The 18,543-nt window shown below is 36.2% G+C and overlaps 1 protein-coding gene across 3 annotated transcripts in view; it reads right to left on the reverse strand.

The window, feature by feature from the left end:
* Positions 1-4,517: 4,517 nt before the first annotated feature.
* CUL5 (cullin 5) overlaps positions 4,518-18,543 on the reverse strand; it is a 73,017-nt gene continuing 58,991 nt past the window's right edge. For all 3 annotated transcript variants that reach the window (XM_016218201.2, XM_087821560.1, XM_087821561.1), the window contains 8 exons: positions 17,414-17,546; positions 16,446-16,577; positions 15,166-15,289; positions 14,656-14,831; positions 13,947-14,108; positions 13,103-13,221; positions 11,759-11,882; positions 4,518-8,035 (listed from right to left, as the gene is read on the reverse strand). In XM_016218201.2, coding sequence (XP_016073687.1) covers positions 7,841-8,035; positions 11,759-11,882; positions 13,103-13,221; positions 13,947-14,108; positions 14,656-14,831; positions 15,166-15,289; positions 16,446-16,577; positions 17,414-17,546 — 1,165 coding nt within the window. In that variant the 3' untranslated portion in view covers positions 4,518-7,840. The remainder of the gene's footprint in view (positions 8,036-11,758; positions 11,883-13,102; positions 13,222-13,946; positions 14,109-14,655; positions 14,832-15,165; positions 15,290-16,445; positions 16,578-17,413; positions 17,547-18,543) is intronic.

An 18,543-nucleotide genomic window follows, 5' to 3' on the forward strand; every position in this document is an offset into this window, starting at 1 on the left:
ACTCAAAATGGATGAGAGACTTAAATGTAAGTCGTGAAACCATAAAAATCCTAGAAGAAAACGTAGGCAGCAAAATCTCAGACATCTCTCTAAGCAATATGTTTGCCAATGCTCTTCCTAGGGCAAGAGAAACAAAGGAGAAAATAAACAAATGGGACTGCATCAAAATAAAAAGCTTCTGCACAGCCAAAGAAAACATCAACAAAACGAAAAGGGAGCCCACTGTATGGGAGAACATATTTGCCAATGGCACATCTGATCAAGGGTTAATATCCAAAACATATAAGGAACTCACACAACTTCACAAAAGGAAGACAAACAATCGAATTAAAAAGTGGGCAAAGGACCTAAATAGACCCTTCTCCAAAGAGGCCATACGGATGGCCAAGAGACATATGAAAAAACCCTCAGCATTGCTAATCATCAGAGATGCAAATTAAAACCACAATGAGGTATCACTTCACACCTGTCAGAATGGCTCCATCAACAAGTCAAGGAACTATAAGTACTGGCGAGGGTGTGGGGAAAGGGGAGCCCTAGGACACTGCTGGTGGGAATGCAGCCACTATGGAAAGCAGTATGGAGTTCTGGAGAGATTAATCAAAGAATTTATGTGTTTACAAGCATAACCTATGGACACAGACATTGGTATGGGGAAGGCCTGGGGGTGGGGTGGATGCAGGGTGGAGGGGATCAATGAGGGTAAAAGGGAACATCTGTTTTTTTAAAAAAAAGTGTGAGAAAATTTTAAATGATGAAAATCCTTTCCCTGCTCTGATGCTTTAGATTTGGAGTGACCCCTCAGCCACAGACTAAGGGGAATGATCCATTTCACATCTGGTGTCTCAGGCCTCAGCTCAGATACTGAGGTATAGGCTCAGTTAAGAGAAAACTTGGGGATAGGCAAGTGGTCCAGAAATGCCACAGATTCAAAGCAAACAGTCTTACTGACCACGACTTACCATTCTGTACATTTAGTCAGTCTGCTTCAAAACGTGGGCCAAGAGCAACCCAGCAGCCAGTCCTTCCCTACCTGACGGTATAAGCATACTATGAGATGGTCTTTTCCATCCTGTGAACACTGTAGAAGGTAAACGAAGGTCAGAGTCTAGAGATAAGGCAGAAGTGGAATTATGTGTTGGGGGGAAGCAATGGGAATTACATCAGGGTTCTAGCCTGGGAGACTGAGCTAGTTACTAAGTGGAGCAAGTTTGTGAAAGATGATGAGATGTTCAAGAAATTGCTGGAGCCCTGGCCGGGTTGGCTCACTGGTTAGAGCGTCCGCCTGCAGACTGAAGGGTCCCAGGTTCGATTCCAGCCAAGGCCATGTACCTTGGTCGCAGGCTCCATCCCTGGCACCGATCAAGGCGAGTGCAGGAGGCAACCAATCGATGTGTCTCTCTTATATCAATTTTCTCTCTCTCTCTCTTCCCCTTCCACTCTCTCTGAAAAGCAATGAAAAAAATATTTATCTTTGGGTGAGGATTGAAAGATAAATAAATAAATAAAATGAAATCGCTGGACACACATTTTGACCTGAGGAGGGAAAGCTGGGCTAGAGACAGTCTGGAGCGTCAATATGCAGAGTGGTTGAAGCCAGAGAAGTAGATGAAATCACCCAGGAAGAGCATGTAGCTCGGCAACGGCAGAGAGCTGAGACGCAGTCCCGAGGTGCGCAGGCAGAAAAGAGCCAGGCGACGAGACCAGGAACGCCAAGAGGTGTGAGACCAGGAGAGAACGGGATCTTTAAAGCTAAGGGATGGAACAGATTCAGTAACTAGGAGTGTTCAAGGTGCAAATGCTGCAAGACCAAGTGAGAGGAAGACTGAACCTGAACCTCTGATTAAGCAATAGGGGGTCACTGATGACCTTGGCAGGAGGACCAGTGGGAACGTAAGCCAGGGAGCTACATGCAGGAGAAATAGAGACAATCAGACTATGGGCTACTCTACTCCTCGTTCAAGATGGTTAGCAAGCAGAGAAGAGAGGAAAGTAAGATCGTACACAGCACGATCAGGGGAGAGGAAGGAATTTTATTTTTTTCAGGATGGTAGCTACTTGAATGTTTGTAAACCAGTGGTTCTGAAACGCCAGTGTGCACCAGCATCACGTGTCGGCTCTATTGCCATTCAGAGGGCTGGGCCTCACCCAAAGGGTCCTGAACCACTGGGGCTGGGTGGGGCTCAAGAACTTGCATTTCCAATTCTCAAGTGATGATAATGCTGCTGGTCTGTAGGCCAAAACTTTGAGAACCCCTGTTGTAGGTTGAGGAGGAAATAACCAAAAGAAGGAAGTATGAAAAGTATGGGAAATGGAGGTATTTTTAGAGCAAAACTCAGGAGGCAGAAGGGACCCGGTGAAGGGCCGTGTGAATGAGGTGCCCCTTTCCCGAGAACGAGGCAGGTGAAGAGGCGCAGTTAGAGGGAAGGTGCAGAGGCGGAGGGGAGGCAAGCTACGAACATTCACGCCCAAGGCCTTGTTTTTCCTGCTTGTTTTCTGCTGAGGATGGCGGGGGTAATGCAGAGGAGGGGAAACGTGACACTCTCGCAGTCGCAGGAAAGAAGCCTGTGAAGGTATTCCCAGGCCCCACTCTTTTTTTTTTTTAAATATATCTTTATTGATTTCAGAGAGAGGAAAAGAGACAGAAACATTAATGATGAGAGTCACTGATCGGCTGCCTCCTGCACCCCCCCCCCCCCCGACCGGCATCAAGCCCGCAACCCGGGCATGTGCCCTGACCGGGAATCGAACCCCGATCCCCTGGATCCTAGGTCAACGCTCAACCGCTGAGCCACGCCCAGCCGGGCCCCACTCTTTCTTATAGGTAAGATAACCATGGTCTCTTAGCAAGGAGTGTTCATTTTCAAACCTGGCTCATTACGAAGTTGGCCCTTTCCTCACACTGTGCCTTCCTGGTTCCACTGCTTACGTTCAACCATCCATCACTGATGGAGAAACATCTTAAGTAGCACCAGTCTGCCTGAGTAACCACAATTCAATAAAGGACATACTCCATTTATCATTAAACGAAAAGAGCAAAACCCCCAAACACCCAGGGAAGTCTCCTGTCATTCTTCAGATAAACAGGCAAAAATTAAAGTTTGGATCAGAATTTGTGACGTTAGGTCATTACCAACCCACAGAGCAAACTGCTACTCTCTTTCCTCACTCTAAAAAGACTTTAAGTCTTGGGTGTTAGAACACTTAAAATTTATACACAAACTCTTTATGTCTTTTATATGTACGTCTTTTTCTTGAATCAGACACTCATATAAGTCTGCAACTCAACAGTGTAAGACCCCTGCTCCAGACTGTCCATTGGTCAGAACAGTTTAGTGACACACACAGTCAGTATTTTATGGCCTAGAATAAGCCACTACAAAATAAAGTTTTCCCACTTAAAACTTAAAATATTGAATTCTACTTGGTTCTCAAGCACACACGTGCTCATTCATTCGATCAACACTTGAGTGCCTACTGTGTCAGGTTTCTTTTTGCATTGAGTTTCAGTGGGATTGGATTCAACTTTCAATGTTTTGTTGACTGAGAAACATATAAATTGTAAATTCTTAGGGCCCTTCCCAGAGTCTTGGAAGGGGCCTGTGCAAGTAAAGGGCCCAAAAGCTTAAATTTAATGTTAAATCTAGGTTCTGATGAATCTTATACTGAGACCACACATTTCTCTCTTCATTTAAAGACACCCTTCCCCCACCCCAGTCTAAAGTCCAAAGTTTAGTTTCGGGTCATTATGAAGTTCTAGATTGTCTGTTTTCCCCAAAGTCATAAATTGAAATCTAATCCAATGTGACGCTATTGGGAGATGGGGGGCCTTTGCTTGGGAAGTAGTTCACGGCGTCCTCATGAGTGGATTAGCAGGGGGACTCAGAGCATTCTAGGCCCTCTTTCCGCCCCGTGAGGGTAAAAGGAGAAGCCAGCAGTGCCCCTGGCGGAGGCTGCTCTTCGGGACCAACCATGCTGGCTCCCTGATCTTGGACTTCCACCCTCCAGAACTAATAAATTCCTGTTGCTTATAAGCCACGCAGTCTTCATACGTTGTTACAACAGCTGATGACAAAGACATGAACCATTTTCATAACCTTATTACTCAACTATCTCTAGCTCTGAAGCTTAAATATTATGTAAGTTTTCATCTATATACAAAACGTAATTTATATTTTTAACTTTTATCTAATATGGATTTAAATTTTGGCTGTGACAAGGCCTATCTAAATTGATGAGTGAATGCACTAATCACTTTCAGGTTAGAATTTTTGACCTCTTGCAGGCATGCTAGCCACATGCTAGCATCGGTGGAAAAGCTACGTTCCCACAGCTTCCATCTGAACTAGAATTTGAAATCTCGAAGAAACAAGTGGGTTACTTTTCATACTTCTGATTCCCAAGGCTGGCTGAGATTTACAATTTCACCATGAAATATATAAATATACCTATTATAAAAATTTTAAACTCTTAGAAACTATTTTACAGTAGAACATCAACATCTTCTGGGTAGGTGAAAGCTTTTATATTACATTTTTATTTTGCAAGAAAATAAATTATACAACTTAAAAAATAAAATCCAAAAATTAAGCAGTTCATCAAAATATTTCAGCCTACTGCATACAGAAACTGCTACTATGTAAAATTGTACAGCATTATCATCTCAGTATGTAGTGGCACACATTCAACACCGTAGATACCATACGAGGATAGGTTACAACTTGGGAACTCGAATTTGTTCAACACTCTGGACGACGTTATAGCGTAGACGACAGGAAAGCTCTCGTGTAATGTTTATTTCACAAACGAGCTTGGAAGAGTTTGTAAGGTAGCATCCAGTCATTCACATGAAAATAGAAAACCAGCTTGAGTTTATGGTAGCAAATCTTTCTGAAAAACTAGCAAATCTTTCACCCAAATTGAATTTTTAAAATCTGCCCTTTGAGCAGGGCTAATGAAATCCTACTGCAAATAATGCATAATACTTTTAAACTACCCCAGTCATATTTTGTATTAAATTTAATAGGAAGTAAAAATAAGAAAGCTAACATTTCATTTTTGGAAACTTTAACATTTATGCACAAAGTAAGAGTAAGAAACTTAGATAAACAGGCTGACAGAATGCAGAGACCCCTCCAATAAATGTAAAAATTGGAAGACTTCAGAATTTATTTCAAGATCCTCATTAAATCATTGGAACAGTAATAGTCTAATATTTATCTCATTGTTAGCATTAAAATTGTTCTGTATTTTTACTCTGTAAATTGTTTTCATGTCTCTTTACTCTGGTAATGGGATGGCAACAAGGGTTAACATTTTCGAGATGGCTCCCTCTTTAAATTAGAAGATGAATGTTTGAAGCTTAAATTAACCTGTAAAGAGTTCTACTGCCATACTACTCATGAAAAAAAGAAAAAAGTATATATTTTGCCCCTTAACTATGTCAGGTTTCATTCCTGCTCAAATAGCACTAATTTTAAGAGCACATTATAGAAAAGGGACCTTATAAAGAATACTGTGATTCTGTCTTTAGCAAATTGCTGGTAAGGTTTTTCCCCCCAGATTTTTAAAATTTAAATTAGCAAATCTATTGTCAAAACATACTTAAAGAAAATTTAATAATGGTATAGGCACCTTTGTCCTGAATGGTTTTCATAAACACCAAAAAGTAGTTCAACTTTTGTGTACATAACAAAAAATGCTGAAAGCTTTGAGTCTACAGTGTTTACTGCTGTTCTCTTCCCAAAATACAATTAGGACATAATTAGCTATTAAAAAATTTATAAAATTTAATAGAAAAGTTTGCTATGAATTACCCACTTTTTCATTAAATTTGCCTTTATTAAATCAAAACATCATGGCTCTCACTCTTAAATTAAATGACCCAAACGATTAGAAATTCCAAAAAAGTTCTGAGAACAGTTATGATTTAAAACAACACATCTCAAACTTTGAAAAGTGGCCTGCAGTATCTTCTTCCACTGTTTCTTCCTTTGACATTCTTGTATTGGGTAAGCAAATATGCCGACAGCAAAGTATTTGTTAAACCTAAGGACCACAATTATATTACAGTTTTTAAAGAATGTATCCATTGTCAGCAGTCATTTAATTAGGGAAAATGATGAGCACTAAATTAATTCTTCACAATATGCTTGGTCTAGTCACTGACATACGCTACCTTAGAGCTCAAGTTTAAGATTTTAAATTAGAAACAAAATTCCAATTTCCTATCAGTTTCAGAATAGGCATTTGACTATAACCAGCAAAACCTTGAGCGTTTTACACCTGCTCTCCTTTCTCAGCAGGCAGCTCACAAAGCCTCTCGGGGTGGGGGCAGATCCCACGAATTGCTCTAGGGTTCTGTGCACCTTTCAGGGCTCCACACTCCATTTCCTACCAGCTTCAAAGCTGGATGCTAGAAATTTTACTTAATATCAAACGATATATAAAATGATTTGCAAGGAAATGTGAAGTGCGTACCATAGTGAACAGAAATCCACGCTCGGCCACTTTCCCAATGGGGAATACCTTTTTCTTTTTAAGTTGTTAATGTCCTGAAGTCCGAAAATCTTCACCACTCTGGCTGTTCAGTTAATAGCAACTAATAAGTTGCTACTTTGAGTTGACTTAAAGGAACAAGGTATGAGTTGCCTTCTTAACATTTTAAAAATGTTTATTTTTAAAATATATAAATATATATGTACATATATTTGGCAAGTTTACTGCTCATATTAAGATTGCAACAACGTTGCTTATGCTTTTCAGGTCTTTCCTATGGTTTTTCTCTTCCTCCTTGGTGAGGATACTTATTACTTTTAAAGCAGAATATCTTCCTTTCCAGAAATCTGAGGCTACAAATCCCTAATCAAGAGACTTTAAAATACCAACATATTTCTATGCTACAGATGAAAGGATCAGTTATATAACTGTATTATATAAGCAGGAGACTTCTGCCTTGTTGCTAATAAATTTGGATATGGCATAACAATTATTAGGTACATACATATTAAGTGTATTAGTAAACACACTTAATTTTGCTATTTTGACTGCAATCAAAATGACCTACCTCTCTCCATACATTTTTTTTAAACAATTGAAGGAACAATTAATATAAGCTTCACTTTTTCAAAACAAGCTCTCCAGCCATATAAGATAAAAAAGACTCCTTATCATTTAAAAACAACTAAAATAACAGTCTCCTGATTAAAGAAAGCCAACATTTGTAAGTCGGAAAAATTTAATACCACTTTTAGGTCACCATTAAAATCCAGTTATTATACTGAAGCAGTGTTTGAACAAATAATTTGATACTTATCTTCTCACCTACATCTGCCCTCTTCCAATGTTGTGTAGACCAGCTCACTCTTTTGATCAAAAGAAACCAAGAGTGCTATTTCTAGTTTTAATTGCATTTTAAAAACAACACATAACAGCATTTTTCAGTGCACAAATATCCGAAGATCCTTCCTTGTGCAAGTACATTTTTGTAAGGGAGGAAAAAGGAGAAAAAAAAGCAGTAAGAATCCCACCCTCACCCTTCCCAACTGTATTTCTTCTGGTGGGTATAAGTCAAACTTATTTTTTAAAGTTCATAAAGGGCTCTTCATGAATGCAAGTATCTCCACAAAACAGCATGCTGTTAGAGTGTGTCACATGAAGGGAATGCCATCATGCTAACTAATGTGATTGGCAAAATATAGTTGTTTTGTTAGGTAAGGCAGAGATTTTCATATTTATGTAATCAAAGTCCAAATAAACCTTTCCCTCGCACAAACTGTTACAACTTTCTGCCCAAGCACTCCAAAATTTGGGTTCTTAATATTGTCCGTGACGTACAAAGTTATGCCATGTATATGAAAGTATTGATGTCAGATTCATCTCTTCTGATGTATTTGTGCTCTATCAGCCATTCTATTTGCTCTTTTATCATTTTCTTTTGTGGCAAGAACATGTTTTTCAAAATTTCTACTAATTCAGTCTGCAGTTGAGCATTACTAATTTTCTTTCTCATCTTCATTATTTGTATGATAGCTTCCTAAAACAAAACAGAACAAAAGAGAATTAATAAATCAAATTATTTTAAGTAAAACAAAACAAAAAATGACTTTTTATGTATTTCATTCTCGATCCAACATCTATCCAGATGATTAGCAATCACAAAGACAGTGTTTTTAACCAGTGTGCTGCAGGAATGTTTACAACATGCAATACCTGATTATTAGTCAGGGGCACTGGCCTCTTTTCCCTTAGACTGTCAAGTGAAAAAATGACAACAGCCAGCACAACAATAGCCACCTGGTGTGAACGTCCTGTCTTGAACTATAAATATATAGGTCACATAATAGAGTTGCAGCTTATTGGTCATGTCACATAAAGAGGTTGCGTCTGAAATCCTTATATACAAATACAGGCACCTGATTTTTTAAAGTCATTTTGGAGCAAAAAGGGTAATTACTATTATTATTACTTTATGTAAATCAATCAAAATTATGCCTATTTTTTTTGTTAGATCAGAGTAACAATTTTTTTGGTGTGCTGCAGAATTTTAGTAATTAGTTTATGTGTGCCATGAGATCAAAAAGGTTGAAAATTGCTACACTAGGAGATTAATATTGAGACCAGTGACTTTTACTTAATAAATAAAAACATTTTTTTGCTACTGTAACAGAAAATCTGATTACAGACAATTGGAAAAATGAGGAGAAGCAAAATTATCTATAACCTCTGCTGAAAGGAACCCAGAATCCATACCTAATGTTTTGGTGAATTCCTTTCACTCCTTTTTCCACACTATGTACATTTAAAAACTTTATCTTACCTGTGAACACAGCATGTATATAAACTGGTATGTTAAAAGTCAATTAAGATACAACAAACCCCTTACACATACTTTTCCTCTTGTATTAGTTATTTCTTTATGTAGTAGTAGAGGCTAGTTGGTGTCTATTTCAAAAATCAATGATTACTACTCTTTATATACTTATCAGATTAATAAATTGTATTTGTTATAAATATTATCTTCAGTTTGTACTGATTCAACTAAATTTTTTCAGTTTCTTCAGGAGTAAGCATTTTCATCTAAGTCAATTTTATCAATATTTTCCTTGATGGTTTCTTTAATTCCTACACTGTTACTAGGAGGTCAAGTGAATTCTTCCCATTCTCAATATATCCAGATGCTGCGCTCTTGATCACAGGGGTTTATGTCAAGGGTCCAGACAAAAAGAAGAAAGAGGGAAAGTCTGTCCCTTCAAGCACTTGAGGATGACAGAAATCAGAAAGGAGAAAACAATTGTCAATGTCCCGATTTTCCCTTCTAGATTTGGGAGAGGCAAAGATGGTGGTTGCGGTAAAGAAGTTAAAAGGAAAATAGAAAGCACAGGGGCTCTGGCTCTGGTCCCCATTTTTAAAAAATATTTTTTATTGATTTTTAGAGAGAGAGGAAGGGAGAGAGAAAGAGAAACATTGACGTGAGAGCAAAGCATCGATTGGCTGCCTTCTGCATGGCCCCATCAGGGATTAAACCTGCAATCAGAGCATGTGCCCTGACCAGGAATCAATGGGCAACCTTTTGGTGCATGGGACGATGCCCAACAGAGCCACACGGGCCAGGGGCTGGTCCTCATTTAATATGCTGGAGGTCACTAGAACAGTGATGTGAAGGAAATAATTTGCTCTCTTGAATCTCTCTCCATTCCCACATGATGCAGATAGAGTTCAGAGCTAATGGACCTGCCACAGGGCCTTTAGTGGCAGGAGAGGGTGATGCTGCAGGAGCAGATGACAATGACAACGTGCCATGTAGGCCAAAGGGCACACAGAAGATGTGGCATTGTTTCAGAGGGCTCAACAGCTCAATAAGAGCAAAGGTCAGGCAGTGAGAGCAGGGAAGTGGCTATGTGGTCCTTACAACTGGAAAAAGAATAAATAAAAGTTCACCTGCTACAGACATGAGCAGTAGATAGCAAAAGAAAGACAAATTCCCACCTGACAGATAAAGCACTCAGTGGCCACTACAAGCAAGAACTCAGGAAACTGTTACAACTTATAAATATGACAATCCCTTCACTGTCTCTACAAGGTCAAATGAATTCCACTCACCCTCAATACATCCAGATGCCATCTGTGAAAATAGCAAATAATAGGGATGGGTGGAATGGGATCGGGAGAAACAAAAAAGTCTCAGCATTACCTAAAGGAACAGCTTAGGTTACTAGATTGGGCACAACTACGGATCAGTTTAAGACAAAACAAAAAAAACCTCATTTTCTCTGCATATTTAATAGTATGACTATACCAGCCATCCCAACTCTAATCCATCTGAAATTTATCTGTCTTGGTGCAGCCATAAACTATGAATATATCCTGACTTTTCCTCCAAAAAGTAAAATTTCCCAAAACCTCTTATCAAATAATCCAATCCCTTTTCATTGGCCATGGAATTATTTCCTTTATTGTAAAATTTGTCTATACTTATATAGGAAGTTTAAGTCTGACTTATTTTCTTCAATTCATCGTCTTGTTATATTGTTGTAGATATTTTAATAAGTTTTAATATTTGGCTAGGCAAATTCGACCACCTTCACATTATTTTTTTAAGGTTTTTCAATCACATTTATATTTTCTGATAAAACTGAGAATATGTAAAATTCCAAGAATATTCTTAGTTGAATTTTTATATGAAATTCAGTAAACTTGATACTAATACAGGAGAAATTGACTCATTACGTTACTCAGCTCATCATGAAAGAATATGGTATTTCATGTTGAGCAAAGGAAGCCAGATACAAGGAGCACATACACTGCCTGATTCAATTTACATGAAGACCTGGGACAGGCGAAGCTAAGCAATGGTGACAGGTAGGAGTCAAGGGGGTTGGAGGGGATACACTGGCTGGGAGACATGGGGAAATTATTGGAGTGACAGGAATATTCTGTATTTTAATTGAGGTGATGGTCACACAGGCATATACATTTACCAAAACTCACTGAAAACTATACTTTGAAAGGTACATCTATTGTATGTAAATTACACCTCACTAGAAAATTTTAAGAAAAAGAGCATGACCTACTTATTCAAATTTTCTTTTAAATCTCAGTGAAGATCCACTCTCTTCATACAAGACCCTACACACTGCTTTTTAAAGAAATGCCTATGAGTTTTATGGCTTCTTCTTTTATTTCCCTCTTAAGTTTTAAAGTTTGTTTTATTGATAAACAGAAATGTAATTTTTATTTATTCATCATTGTTCCTTTATCATATTATATGATCTCTAAGTAATAAAAAAAATTAACCTTTCCCTCTTAATTTGTTTCCTATTTCGCGGCACTGGCCAGTAGTTTCAAACAATATTAAGTAAAAACTGTAAAAGTGGAACACTTGGTTTTAATAGAACTATTTCTAAAGTTACAATGGTTATATTCAGTATATATTATTGCAATTAGTTGCAATAGGTATTTTTTATTATGTTCAGAAGATATCATAACCCTAGCTTTAAAATATGTTTTAAGAAATATTCCCTAATTTCATACTGCAGTAGAATTAGAAGTAAAAAAAAAAGTAAATATCTCAATCCTAGAATTGTAATTTGTTGCTGAGGTATATTTAATCAGGTGTGGTCAAATGAAGACATAACCTAAAGCCAAGGTTTTGCTCAACCAACAGAATCTACCATATAGACAAATCTCTTAGTACAATTTTTAAATTCTGGCAAAATAGTTTTTCAGAAATTGGAAGTTCCGTCTTAACAGTACAAACCTGGGTTCTTAGTATTCGTAGCTGAACTATCCCTTCATTCTCCTCCTCTCTCATTCTTTCTGTAGTGAGCTGTAGGCGTCCAATCAAGTTGATTTTACCCCTTTTCTGAACTTTTGCATTTTTTCTATAAAAAACATTGAATCAAATATTTTACAGTGAGAGGCCTTGTAAACATCGTATTATAGTAAAAAGATCTGAGAGAAAAGAGTCAGAAATATTTTAAACATTAACATCCAGAACTGTTTAAAGGAAAAGTAACACATGGCCAACATATATAGCTTTATTTAAAATAAACCTGTGTGCACATATGCATAACCCATGAACACAGACAATAGTGCTTGAAGGCCTGGGGGGGGGGGGGGGAGTGGGAGTGGGGAAGGGGGAGGGTTAAGAGGGGCATCTGTAATACACTCACCAATAAAGATAAATGAAAAAATAAAAGAAAATAAACCCTATGATTTCACTCAAACACAATAAAGGCTCCGTTAATGACATATAGGTGACTACACTCCCTCCAATAACAAAGTTAATATAATTTACATTGCCATGGAAGCGATTAGATATTTGAAGATATATGGGTTGTAATTCAGCATTATCTTCCAGCTGGATCTAAATTTTTTATTTATTGATTTTAGAGAGAGAGGAAAGGGGGGTGGGATTCTTGTATGTACCGTGACTGGGGATCAAACCTGCAACACTAACATATTGGCACGACGCTCTAACCATTAGAGCTACACCGACCAGGGTCCAACTGATCTTAAGGGGAAAAAAATGCTTTGTGTGGATAAAGCTGCTTTAAAATGCTAAAGGATGGTTTAAAGATGAAAAGCAATACAGCATAATATCAGACACCAAAATGTACCCATGAAAAATATGTGAAGAAGTAAACATCTCTAGCTCATTAATGTTTAATAAATAGCTAAGTGGCACAAATTCAGAGCAGCAGTTTTCAACCAGTGTGCCACCAGAATTTTTACAACATGCAATACTGTTCCGGACTATTTAGTCAGGGGCACTGACCTCTTTTCCCTTAAGACTGTCAAGTAAAAAAATGACAACATTCAACACAACAACAGCCACCCACTGTGAATGAATCAAAATTATACCTTTTTTTTCCCTGTCAGATTGGCAAAAAATATATTTTTTGGTGTGCCGCAGAATTTTAGTAATTAATTTGTGTGCCGCCACGAGGTGGGAAAGGTTGAAAATCACTGCTCTAGAATGATGAAGAGTACATAGATGTGTTTTAAATATCATGTAAGAAAAATAATTATTTTGTTAAAAATAAAGCACTAAAATTCAAACAAGGCATTTCTGTTTTAGATCAACCAACATAAACCTTACATTAAACTGAATTCCTGGTTCACTGAGAAGAGGGTACCTTCTGTAAAATCTTTGGGTGAGTTGACTTGAGGTTCGTACAATAAAACTTGCCGTTTGAGCTTTGGGAAAGCTACTAAAGACTACAAAGAATAAAGAGAAAAAAATTAGCACCTATTAAGAGCATTAAATACTAAGATAAATTCTCCACCATGACCAATAGAGGCAAGAATGGCTTTTAAGCATAAATTCAGAATTCAAACTTTTATTTGGTATCTCCCTGAATATAATAATGTAAATGCATAACGGAGAGCAGAGAATGAGAAGAGTTGGTTATGAAGGAGCAATCGATGTTCTCTTTACAGTAAGTCAAGAAATGAGAGGGACTGGTTGGTCATACATGACCCATAGCAAACACCACTTGCCAGTTATATACCAGCCGTTTCTCTCGAGGTATTAATTTATTTTGGAACTTTTAAGAGGTCTATACAGTACAAATAAAATGTAGTTACAAGCAGGAAGATAATGAGTACATTTTACAAGCCAGCAAAAAAAACAAAAGTTGTCTAATTCTTAGATTTTTGGTCATCGTCAATCTTAGAACACATGCTCATGAAATATTTTGTCACACTCTTCACAGGTAATATTTAACTACCAACTCAATCTTTCTCTTTTTTTTTTGGCCTTTTTCCATTTTAATAACATGTTTATTTTCAATTTCTTTTTTTTCCATAAATACTTCATTATGATATTTTTCATGGTTAAAATTTGTTTGAGTGTGTTATGAATTCATAAACTTACTACAAGCAATCAACACATTTTCTGCTATGTGACAGGATACAATTTTAAAAACAAAAACCAAACAAACCCATAAAGTCCTTCTAAGCTCAGCATCAGGGAGCTCAGTTGCAAGTTTTAGATTTTCAAAGCTGATTTTCTCTCGGGGTCTTTGGTTCCATGCAAACAACACAGCCAGCTGAAACGTTGTTACCTCCAAATCATATTGACCTACTTCATTCTTAAATGTTATCTGTAACAGATAAAATAATTATTTAAAAATAAGAACCTTTTTATAATGATTACCATCTATATACTATAGTATCTCTTACATGAGATTATATATGGAAAAGACTGGTAATTGTCTTCCAACATCCATTCTTCAATTTCTTACATGGTATTAAAATTTTTAGCAGACCTCAATGACTGCCCAGAATAAAGGCTTATCTCCCAACTTTCCCTGGAACAAAATGTAGCTATGTGAGTTCTGGCCAATGAGATACAAGTTGATATGATAGGGGAAACTTCTAGAAGTTGCCCTTAAATGAATGCATACCCTCATCTTTCTGTTGTGCTGAAAGACAGAATAAGGATCATATTGAATTCTGCGGACAAGGGCAATATCTTAAGGAAGGTGATAAAACCAGAAGCCCATGTCCCTAAGCAGTTCATAGAAGAGATCCACTATTCCTGCTCAGACTTACATGTGAGAGAAGCAAACCTATCTTGTTTAAACATCTCTTATCTAGAGTCCTGCTACTTTCAGTCAAACCAATATCTTAACTAACACATCTACTTACAATTCCATTTGACATGAGATGATGCCAATGCAATTTTCTACCACTATGATTTTTTTTATAGAATTCTTCTACTTCGGGTATCAAATCCTCCAGTTCAGTAGGAAGCGAGACAAAGACTTTCTCAGAGCTTCTTGACCAGGCACCGGCATTCAAAATTTTTATATTAACTGAATCAGCTATAGGCAAGAATATCAGAAAAATATAAAGTAAATCTTGACAATCAATAAAATTCAAAATAAACAAACATATACATACATATATACAGGATAAGCTTTGGTGAAAAATAAACAAGACTAAAGATTTTGTTAAAACTGTACTTTTGTTTCCAAAATAAAGATGAGAAAATCTAAATTCTGTTTTGCAAGATGTCTTCAAGGAATGTGGTCTTTGCAACATCTTTGTATCTATTACTGCCAATATTTATTTTTAACTTACTGGAAAACAAAGATATTCTTTAAAAAAAAAATTTAAAAAAATACGTGTATCATATACATAATTATAAAATAATACCTGGTAAAGCCAATTTATTGTTTTTGTGCATTTCTTTAAAAGCTTGGTTCAAATCTTCAGACACTTTTATGTCCTGAAACATTCTAGCAAGCTTGTTTACATAATCTGCTGGCATACCAACTTCCTATGAAAACCAAAGACAGGAGGTAATAAATGATATATAATCTGATACATTATTAGAAAATTTTTAAATGGAAAACTAAGATGCTTTAATACAAAACCCATCCTCCTACTCATTACAATGATTATAATCTAATACCTATTAAATTTGATCCTTTAGAAACTAAACAGGTACAGGCAGTCACACAATTCCAACATGCATGAATTTCAGTTACTACAGTGTAGATAAATAACACCAGTCCCCCAAAACACAGTTCACCTTTCAATTACCACTTTATGTCAAATATGAGTAATGCAATTTACTCATAACTACTCAAGTTTGTTCACAAAGAAATAAAACACTAACTCTGAAAGTTTGTTTTAAATTAGTGTACTAAATACATATTGATTTTGCTTATTTTTTCTTTTTCCTACATATTTATAAAGCAGTAAGACTTTTCAGTGTTTTGACAAAAATTTCTGAAATCAATCACAAAACAGTATTTCCCCCCACTGATTGTTAATATTAAGATCACTTTACACAGTCTCAGTTTACACAATAATTTTTACTATCCCACACTACAAAGCAGGGCTAGCTGTAAACCTGTAATTCGAAATATATATAAATGAAAGACATATAAAACATACATGTATAATAAAAACAATTCTTATGTAAAATTTTATTATTATATATTAATCTAATAATACAGTATATAATACCATATATATAAATTAAAAACATTTTAATAGAACTAAAATTCCATTAAAATGAACTGAAAGGAACAGACAAAATATTTTGATAGGAGAATTCAGTCATAATTAACAATGATTACCCTAAATAAGCCATCATCTTTTACCTATTGGTCCTTTCTGCTATATGAAAGTATTTATTTACAAACATCTCTATAGTTAAGTATTTAGTACGGAAAACACCTTAAAAATGAAATGACCTGTTCTGTAGTCTATTTAATAAGGTGAGTTCAAATGAGAGTAAAGGTATTTCACTAAAAGTGTTTATTAAAAAATGTACTTTATTAGATATCACATTATTTTATATAATTGATGCTATATGCTTATAAAATGGTCCCTATTTCTTCGACATTAAAGGTATCACCAAACTGTGTTACTTAACCCCATATATGAACCAGGTGCTACATTAGAAAAACCAAGTATTCACTTACTCTTAGCCACTCTACCATGTTCTCTTCAATTTCACTGTCAGCAGAGATGTCTAATATAAGGCGTCTTGTCAAATGAGCTTTGTGGTATCTCATAAAAACGTCTTTGTTTTGTACGTATTTGAGTACCAAGAGCTGTACAGAAAACAACGTTACTGTCAATTCATACATACGCTTAGCTATCTCATTTAGACCTTTCTATATCTCCCAACTGTCAAAATTCAGAAACTTGCAAGCATATACAGAGAGGCTTTCTAAATTGCCCATCTCTGAAAAATAACCACTCCTGATACACTACTTTACAAATTAGCAAATTTGAGAGAATAACCAAATAACCTTTTAACTCCTACATACATCATTTTTCAAATTTTACATAAATGTGATAAAACTTTACATGAAAAGCAAAGGTTCTTCCCAAGTTTTTCTTCTGCACTTTTGTTTCTGACACTAATCTCCTCTTTTGGCCTTTGTGTCTAGACTCTCTCTATAGCTTTACTTCTTATTATTTTCCTCTTTCTACTCCTGGGCTCATAACATTACACTAACAACCAGGAAAAAATAAAAATGAAAGCTAATTTCTTATTTACACTCATTCATCCCTAGTTACCTATTTTGGACTCACACAAAACGAAGAAGTGAAAAACTCCCTCTTTCAACAATCATTCCAGCACTATCAGCACCATATTCCCTCCCCACTTTTTACCTTTGATAGGTGCTAGAATTTAATTGCCTAAAAAGAATCAATAAAGGGGGAGAATTAAATGCTATTTCCCTTTCTGGAAGCTATAGAATAAACATTTTCAGGAAGAAAAAACACTGCCCTATAGAGATCTTGCACTGTAAAATTTCATATTAATTGCTTATAGATACACATTTAAAAAAATTGATGCTATCACAGAAAGTCTTATAAGTAAAACACAAATTCAAAGTAAGGTCATTAAAATTTTTTAAATAAGAAAAAATTTATGTACCACTTCTTTAAGCTTTGCTTCAATCTCTTCAGAGGTTAGTTTTTTGCTTAATGGTGTTTTTCTTAGCAACATGTCACAGTAATTGGCAAGCAGCTCAGGGCATTTTGATTCAGGCTGAGTTTTTAATCCTACCCTAAAAAACAAATTGAAAGCAGTTAATAAAAATGATTGCTATCCGTGAATATTTTTTCTAAAGCAAATTTTTCACAAATTTCGTATGTTGTATTAATCCAGTGATCAGGGTTGGGGCGAGGGTGAGCAAGAAGATACCTAGGGTGCACAACTTAAGGAGGCACTCACTCTTAGGTTCTCCGTGAGCGAGGCCTTAAATTTTGTACCCCAGATGCTTCCTTGCCTCACTCTAGTGGTAGCCTTGCCAATGATCTTTAAAAGATTTTATTCATACACCTGCTAAAATACTTTTGAATTAAAAAAAAATTTTTAAATAAATCTATTTGGGTGACATTGGTTAATAAAATTTAAATGTACAATTCTATAACACATTACCTGTACATTATTGCATTGTGTAAATCCGTGCATATTTTTTAAGTTAACATTTAAAACTTTTCATTACTAATATGTTATCATAAAACTGTTCCTTCACTCTCTGAAATGTTTCCAATGTAACCTAAATTCCACAGTAATGTGGTATCTACTGTCATTCATTAAAAAAACTGCAAACAACCCTGGCTGGCGTGGCTCAGTTGGTTGAACATTGCCCCATGTACCAAGAAGTGGCCTGTTTGAGTCACAGTCAGGGCATATGTCCAATTTTCAGGCTCAATCTCCATTAGGAGGCATGTAGTAGGCAGTCAATCTACTGTTTCTCTCTCTCCCTTCTTCTCTCTTTAAAATCAATAAAAACGGCCCAGCCGGGTGTGGCTCAGCGGTTGAGCGTCAACCTAGGATCCAGGCGATCGGGGTTTGATTCCGTCAGGGCACATGCCCAGGTTGTGGGCTTGATCAATGACTCTCTCATCATTGATGTTTCTATCTCTCTCTCTCCCTCTCCCTTCTTCTCTCTGAAATCAATAAAGATATATTTAAAAAATTAAAAAAATAATAAATCAATAAAAACGTATTTTTAAAAAAACTGCAAACTTTTCTTAAACAACAAAGAATTTGTATCT

This window comes from Miniopterus natalensis, chromosome 11 (assembly GCF_054644295.1).
Source record: "Miniopterus natalensis isolate mMinNat1 chromosome 11, mMinNat1.hap1, whole genome shotgun sequence".
Classification (NCBI taxonomy): domain Eukaryota; kingdom Metazoa; phylum Chordata; class Mammalia; order Chiroptera; family Miniopteridae; genus Miniopterus; species Miniopterus natalensis.